The sequence below is a fragment of the Triticum dicoccoides genome, chromosome 5A (genome assembly GCF_002162155.2).
Source record: "Triticum dicoccoides isolate Atlit2015 ecotype Zavitan chromosome 5A, WEW_v2.0, whole genome shotgun sequence".
Lineage (NCBI taxonomy): Eukaryota > Viridiplantae > Streptophyta > Magnoliopsida > Poales > Poaceae > Triticum > Triticum dicoccoides.
The window spans coordinates 369,588,150-369,596,239 of NC_041388.1; the positions used below are offsets into that span (position 1 = coordinate 369,588,150).

The following is an 8,090-nucleotide window of genomic DNA, read 5'->3' on the forward strand; positions in this document are numbered from 1 at the left end:
CGCACTACGTTCTACAATCTCTATCAAAGCACGTGTGGTCGCTGTCATATAACCGATAAAAATCCCATAATGGAAGTCGGTAGATTAGACAGGTTTGAATTAATAAGTGTGACCTTCCCATGAGAAGATTGGTAGCGGCCACGCCAAGGAGCGACTCTAGAGCCATTTTTTAGCTCAGTGGGCCTAAAGTCACTCGCAAAAAGCTTAAGAGAAAAGATAGGAATGTCAAGGTATGGTGGGGAATGAACGAAGCTTAGTGTTAAGAACATTTGCAACGTAAGATTATTAGGGCGAGCATCCTAACACAAAGGCCTCACTTTTGAAGAGATTCATTTTAAGCATCAACATGGCTTCAAAGCACAACGGAAGAAATTTAGGATTGGCCAGTTCTTAGTCATTTTTCTCAGTAAGAATAATACTATCGTCGGCATATTGCGCATGAGTAACGCCACCAAGCAACAAGTGAGAAGCAGCCGAGGAAATGTGGCCTGCCGCAGATTAGCGTTTCCGAGGCAATCAATGGCCAGGCCTGGATAGCAGGTTTGCGGCGCATCACTCAGACCTCGCAGCTTCGTCAGTACACACACCTTTGGCTTAGACTATACAACATGTTCAACTTAACTCTGAAGTAGATTCAGTCTCTTGGAAGGGCACCACAGATGGTGTTTACTCTGCACGGCCAGCTCATCAATATCAGTTTGTGGGCTCATACTCCAGTATCAATTTTGAGAAGCTTTGGAAAACCAAGGTGGAGGGAAAATGTCACTTCTTCATGTGGTTGTGCTTGCGAGGTCGTGTCCTAACCAATGATAATCTCCAGACTAGAGGGATCCCTCATGCCGACTGCTGCCCTCTGTGCGATCAGGAGGAGGATACACCCTTCCATCTAATTCTGAAGTGCTCTTTTTCTAGGGATGTCTGGCATCAGGTGGCCTGTTGGTGTGAGACTATGGAACTTGCGTCAAATGCCCAGGGCGCAGCTTCCATCTCTGAATGGTGAAATGATCTAACTTGTTCTTTAGCTAGGAAGGACATGATCACGGCAATTTACACCTGCTGGCAAATTTGGAAGGAGCGAGACAGGCGGGTCTTTGAGCATGTTTCCCTTACAGCAGACGGCGTTCTTCATCTTATCAGACAGGATCTTCAGCTACCCACAACAACCATGCACTGGCTATTAGACTGCGAGAACGACGCACCATCGGAGCCAGATTAATTTTTGTAGTTTTTCTTTTCTTTTAATTTGCATTTCTGCCTGGGGCTGATCACGTCTTGGTCATCGGCGTCATGCAAGTTGTACCAACATTCCATTCCTCTTAATATATGGGCGGTCAACTGCTAATTCCTCAAAAGAAAAAATCTATTTTTTTCTATTTTTGTGAAAAAAATATTTTTCACATTTGGGTGCCATTGATTTACAAATGACTACCAAATAGTCTTGGAAAGGGGTTCCGAAGACGATAGAATTTGAGTACAATCCATTTTATGCACCACAGACATCACAATACTATAAACCCCCATCGTTCCAACTTGGGGAATCAATTCATAGCACCTACACTTGTATGCATGTGTTTTAATTCAAGGTTCAAGTGATCTAAATAACCAAGTAGCCCTACAATCATGGGCACGGTTGTTCGAATAGTTATATGCTTATCAACACATGCAAACAATCGTCTTTTATTGTTGGTTCTCGCACACTTTGCAAGGTGCCGACGAAGGGTGATCGACCACGACTCTTGTAATTTTATAAATAGCAAGATCATATCCTTGAGAAAAAAATCATCAATAAGAACAAACGCGCTTATCAGCCCTGTGTGCGGTAGGACGGGTGTTTGGCTGTGGCGCAAATACATTCGGTGGTTGTTGGCGGGCATCTGGCTCCTGTGCCATGATTGGGCAAGATTCACCGGTGACTCCCAGTCGGCGTCAAACTCGGCGGCATCCGCCTTTGTTCATAGGAAGGACGCTGGGGCAACGGTTTTAGAGTTATGGTGGATGTTACAAAATCGGCTCATGCCGTTGCGAAGTGGCAGCGGCTAGTTCTGCACCGCGGCATGGTCGGCCTCTCGATGGACACGATAATGATCTTTGGTGGGCATACATCCTGCACCCATCTCCTAGTGTCAGCTCTAGCCTAGCATGGAGAACTCGGATATGTGACTGTCGGAAGATCAGTTGCCACGACGGCGTTTCAACACGCTTCATATCCGGGGTGAAAGCCCTTGTTCTAGCGTTTGCTGGTCATACTCAGCAGCGGCGAACTTGCGTCATTATCTTGTTAAACACATTGTCTCTGCGGTGATGGTAGCGTGATGGCGTTTATCTCTTCTTGAAGGCGTTGCTGCGAAAGAAGTCGACATAGTCCTAGGTGCTACATCATATCTTGTCTCGATATCTGTCATAGTTGCTTATGTTATATACTCCATTTGTTGATGTTGTCTCGATATCTCGCATCATTTAATAAAAATGGCTATGTGTGCATCAGTTGATGGAGAGGCCGGAGGCTCCAACCTACTTTTCGAAAAAAAAAAGGATAAACACGCTTGATTCATTGTTGAAACTTTAAATTTTTTGAAGGGTTTTTCATTTAATTGTGTCCTCGCGCGGGATTGAACCACTGCATAAATCACGGGGCAAAATAAGCGGGCGACGGGACTTGGCACGCGAGTACCCCTGCGCATTTCTGCCGTTGATTCACTTGGTCTCTCTCAATCTCTACTCTAAATGCGATAGCCCATGGTAACTAGCTTCTCCTAGAGATCACTCTCACCACAGGTTATAATTGGGCAGTGCAACAATGCTTTGTGCAATTTAAACGAGCAATTAACCTGGCGGATGGGAAAAAATGGCGGGAGCTCAACTAGGCACGACGTCGACCTTCCATGCATTTTCGCCCCCATTTCCCAGACGGCTAGCCGTACGCACGTCCACGCCGCGCAATGGCCGGCTTGTCGCCGCCAAGGCGGACGATGTCCTTGGGAAGCGGCTCCCGGCGGGCGGCGGCGGCCAGCATGGCCGGCCCCAAGCCCGGGCTCGCCCGGTCCATGTACCCGCCTCCATCTCCCTTCCGATCAATTTCTTTGCATGCATGCATGCATGCTTGATCAAATGTAAGTTGTTGTTGTGATCACCTGACCGACCGCCGTAGCATGCATCGCGTGGCCGGTGACGCAGGACCCTGGGCAGCGAGCGCACGGTGAAGCGGCTGCGGCTGTCCAAGGCGCTGACGATGCCGGAGAGCACGACCGTGCTGGAGGCTTGCCGGCGCATGGCGGCGCGTAGGGTCGACGCGGCGCTCCTCACCGACTCCAATGCCTTGCTCCGCGGCATCCTGACCGACAAGGTGCATGCCGTAGCTAATTCCCTTCTCTCGACAAGGAAGGTGGAAATGGAATTGCCAATGCGCGCTCTGAGTTGTGATTTAATTTACAGGACATTGCTACGAGGGTGATCGCCCGCGAGGTCAGGATGGACGAGACGCCGGTGTGGAAGGTGATGACGAGGCATCCGGTCTTCGTCCTCTCCGACACGCTTGCCGTCGAGGCGCTGCAGAAGATGGTCCAAGGTCGAGCTGCACCTGGCCTTTTCCCTTCTCTATATGAAGAGTTGATTAATTAATTGCTCCCGTGTAATTTCAGGCAAGTTCAGGCACCTGCCGGTGGTGGAGAACGGGGAGGTGATGGCCATGCTCGACATCGCCAAGTGCCTCTACGACGCCATCGCCAGGATGGAGCGGGCGTCCGAGAAGGGGAAGGCGGTGATCGACGGCACCGACAAGTATCACTCTGGGAGTACGTAGCACCAGCAGCAATCCTAGCAATCAATCCTATTTCAAGTGTGCTGATTGCAGTCAAATCACCTATACTATACATCCCTATCAAACGAATAAGGTTGGATCTGCAGGTAACCCGAGCTCGTTGCTAGAGGCTTTCAAGGAGCAAATGTTGAGGCCATCCTTGTCGACAATAATCACTGCTGACTCAACGTTTGGTTCATGAGCCCCTCTGCATTTGCTTCATTCAGTTATCTGCGCATGTAGTGCGTTAGTTCATCAGAACTGATGCCATGTGGATCTATAATATAGGGTTGTGATCGCAGCGCCGGGCGATTCGGTGCTCGCGGCGACCAAGATGATGGTGGAGGCGCATGCGAGCTCTGCCGTCGTGGCCGTCGGGAACAAACCTCGGGGCATCCTCACGTACGTGCCTTGCACTTGCAGTGCTATTTCGTTGTGCTAGATGATCAGATGACCATTTGTTCGTTCTCTTCTTTTGCTGTTGGCAACAAATTACGGGCGTGCAGTTCTAGGGACATCTTGATGAGAATGATCGCGAGGAATCTCCCCGCAGACTCAACCCCTGTTGAGAAGGTAGATGGCATTGCTGAGTTTCATGCAGCAGACAATGATGGAAGCTACTCAAAACGTATATGATTCACCTATAGGTCATGACTCTAGATCCGGAATGCGCGACGGTCGACACGCCGATTCTGGATGCTCTCCGGACAATGCAAGAGCGCAAGTTCTTGCATCTTCCCGTGATGGACAGAGGTACATACTATGTACTATGTTCAGTAGAAGAGAAATGGCAACTTGTCACTCAGATATAACATAAAGTTTGTGTTTTGTTTTCACCGTCTGTTTTGGGTCAGATGGTTCCATCGTGTGTATCGTCGACGTGATCGACATCACGCATGCCGCCATCTCCATCGTAAGTCCTCCTTTTTTCAGAAGACAGAAAAGGCTTGAGTTGGTCGAGATGTCTCCTACTGATTGCTCAAATGTATAGGTTGAGAGCAGCGGCACCGGGGACGAGGCGACAATCTCGATGATCCAGAGGTTCTGGGACTCCGCCATGGCCTTGGGCTCGCTGGATGACGAGACCGAAACCCAGTCTCTGATGAGCGACGCGACCAGGTCCCAGTTTCTTTTAGAGAAGGAGGCGACCAGGTCCCAGTTTCTTTTAGAGAAGGAAGCGACCAGGTCCCAGATGATGTCCGAAGTCATCCACGAGGCGGCCGAGCCGCCGTACCCCGCTCTCTTCTCCTTCAAGCTCCAGGACAGGCGAGGCCGGATGCACCGCTTCAGCTGCGGTACGTACGTGCTGCCGCCGACCGTGTCGTACGTGTTCGCCCCCATTAACCCGCTGCTCATCGTCTGCATGCATGCGCTGCAGAGGTGCAGAGCTTGACGCCGCTGGTCACCTGCATACTCCAGAGGCTCGGCACCGACATCGACCGCCACCGTCTGCCTCAGATCTTGGTGAGTGGTTCATCACGCGCGGGATACATGTGATGATGAAACTGGGTAAATGCATGCATGCATGACCCAGCTGGTACGTACGTGTGCTTGCAGTACGAAGACGAAGACCGGGACATGGTGGTGCTGGCGTCGGACGACGACCTTACGGCGGCGGTCGACCACGCCAGGCTCTCCGGATGGAAGGCATGCATGCATGGATCCACCAGCATCACAAAACTTGTTCTGTTCAGCCGGTTTCGTTTGAACTTTGAATTATTTTTGTTTCTTTTGCATTTGCAGGGTTTGAAGCTCTTCTTGGATTACTCTGGCACACCGGGCCGGAGAAGCCTGGCCTCTAGCAACGGAACGACGACGATGGACCTGGCCAGCCGGGAAGCGTGGTCGGCGGCCTACGGCGGCGTCGCGGCCGGGGCTGCCCTGGTCACCGGCCTCGGGGTAATGGTCTACCTGCGAAGAGCCGGCTAGCTGTACTTACCATGTAGTATATCCCATTCCCATGTGAAAAGAAAACATCTCTCGGAAATCTTTAATCTGCACGGTGAGGTTTGGATCTTCATTTGAGGTAGATACACCGAGAGTAACACGGGCATGACACACGCTCACGCAACGTCTACTCAGGATGACAAGTGTCAATGTGTCCTACATCTCCAGAAATGAAGAAGCCACAGCTGCCTGGCAGACGACGAGAACATCGCGTCCTGCTGAAAATTTATCAGGCTTTAACAAAACGCATAGAACGTCAAACAGAGGAGTTGAAACTTGGTGGGTGGGTGGGTTTGTTTCAAAAAAAAAAAAGATACTTGGTGCGTTGGGGGTTCATCTTGCTCCGCCCTGGTCCACACAAGTGCTACATAAGAGCAGACATACAAATCCAGGCCTTCAAACGCCCGTAGACGTGCCTGACATTGACCGGGCTTTGACACCCGCGCCCCTTATATTCGAACCCACAAAATCATGCAATTCATGCAAAGCTACGTAAACACGTAAACACAATCAACACACGCAGTTCATCGGATCAACTTTGCATCGCCGGACAAAAGAAGCATAGTTTATCGGAGTTCAACGGCAAATCCATACTACGAACTTAAAACATAGTTAAAATATAAGCATAACGGGGAAGGGCGGAGGAAATCACCATTTTCTCACCGGCCCCTTCCCCTTCTGGTCGTCGGCGCGGCTGTGCCCCTCCTCCGTGTACACGTCAGCGTGCAGAGGTGCGTCGTTGTCGGAGCTGGAGGTGGAGCCGTCCGTCAGGTCTAAGTCGGAGCTGCACCTCATGTCCGACAGCCTGCAAAGCAGGCGGTCCTGCTCCTTCACATGGCGGGTTGCCTTCGCCTTGGCCGCCACCTCCTTGGTTGCCTCGCGCTCCGATAACTCGATGGCGAGTCGAAGCGCCATGGCATTCTTCTAGCGGAGGCGCCACGCATCCGTCTCCGTCATCGTCAGAGAGTGGCGGAGGACTGACGCGAGGAGACACGACCTTGGGATCCACCGGTGCGATCACGCACGAACGACAACGCCGACATCGCCTCCCCCTCTCCCTCGCCCGCTGCCGCTCACGCTGGGCTGCATGTGCCTCGGACTCGGTCGTCCTCGTGCGCAGACCCTGGTGCAGGCCCGAGGACCCAGCGATGGCCGAGTACCACTTCTGGGCCAGAGGATGATGGAGATGGGCGGCGTACTTGGTGGAGCGGAGCAGAGCTGCCCGGGCATGCCCATATCCATATCATATTTGGGCTGGATATGAGGGGTGTCGGTCAGCCCGGGCATTTGACACCCGTTTGAGGCCATCCATTTGAGTCAGATTTTGATGGCTGGTCAGTGACAAACGGGCCGCTTGAACGTTTGAGGCCGGTTTGAGGCACCCGGACGTACATGCTCTAACCATGGTTCCATCCCGAGAGGCACCGACAAATGTAGATTTTGGATGGTTAAGGTTTAGAGCCCAGGCTACATCCCTCACCTCTAGTCCTTGTGCATTTGAGTGGCAGATTTTGGATGGTTAAGGTTTAGAGCCCAGGCTACAACCCTCACCTCTAGTCCTTGTGCATTTGAGTGGCGGAGAAGAAATCTATCCTCCGGTGTTAGCGTCATTAAGGTGGTTCTTCACAAGCATTTAAACAAACACCTTTTGTGAATGTCACACATTTAAACAAACACATTCAAGTGTGGTATCTGATTAAACATGGCAACTCCCAACATTGGACGTCACTGGGGATTTTTTTTAACACCACCTTACATTAATTAACAATCATTCGATATAAAATTCATCACATAGGGCAGTACATCATTAACAAGATACCATCCGATCTATTGTCAAAACTAAACTTTGCTATTAGATGAAATCTTAGCCATTTGAAAGCTATTTATCAGCTTAGATAAGCTCAGTGCTTCCTTCCTCAAATCAACCAACGTTGACCTATCAAGGTTCTCTGTTGCAAGAGTCGCTACAGCAAACGCACAATCAGTCTCTAAAATAATAGGATTGTGAAGAGGTATACCTATGTATAGCCTAGCAATGCATGCCCTTAGCTCTTCTTCCTCCACACTCTGACACGATCCAATGAAGTCCCAAGAAGATACAACGACTTCCCCAGCCGCATTCCTAATCACCACTCCCACACTTGCTTCTCTAATGCTCTACACAAAGCTTGCGTCAACATTACTCTTTAAAAAACCAGTTGGTGGGGGAGTCCAAACGTCTTAGCTCCCGCATTATCAGGTGCCCATCTTAATCCATCCACTGGACCTTTTCCTTTATTTTCCGAGTCCATTGGAGGCACAGAGTGACATGCGGCGAAAGACGCCCAATAATTCTCCACAAAACTAG

The 8,090-nt window shown here is 50.4% G+C and overlaps 1 protein-coding gene across 1 annotated transcript; it reads left to right on the plus strand.

Annotated features, from left to right (window-relative positions):
- The first annotated feature begins 3,193 nt into the window (after nucleotides 1-3,193).
- LOC119297358 (CBS domain-containing protein CBSCBSPB5-like) lies at nucleotides 3,194-5,725 on the plus strand. Its single transcript, XM_037575178.1, has 12 exons — nucleotides 3,194-3,343; nucleotides 3,433-3,565; nucleotides 3,639-3,791; nucleotides 3,904-3,985; nucleotides 4,085-4,198; nucleotides 4,303-4,369; nucleotides 4,444-4,549; nucleotides 4,651-4,709; nucleotides 4,788-5,091; nucleotides 5,175-5,260; nucleotides 5,354-5,443; nucleotides 5,540-5,725. The coding sequence occupies exons 1-12, from the start codon at nucleotides 3,230-3,232 to the stop codon at nucleotides 5,723-5,725; spliced, it is 1,494 nt and encodes a 497-aa protein (XP_037431075.1). The 5' UTR covers nucleotides 3,194-3,229.
- The last annotated feature ends 2,365 nt before the right edge of the window (nucleotides 5,726-8,090 follow it).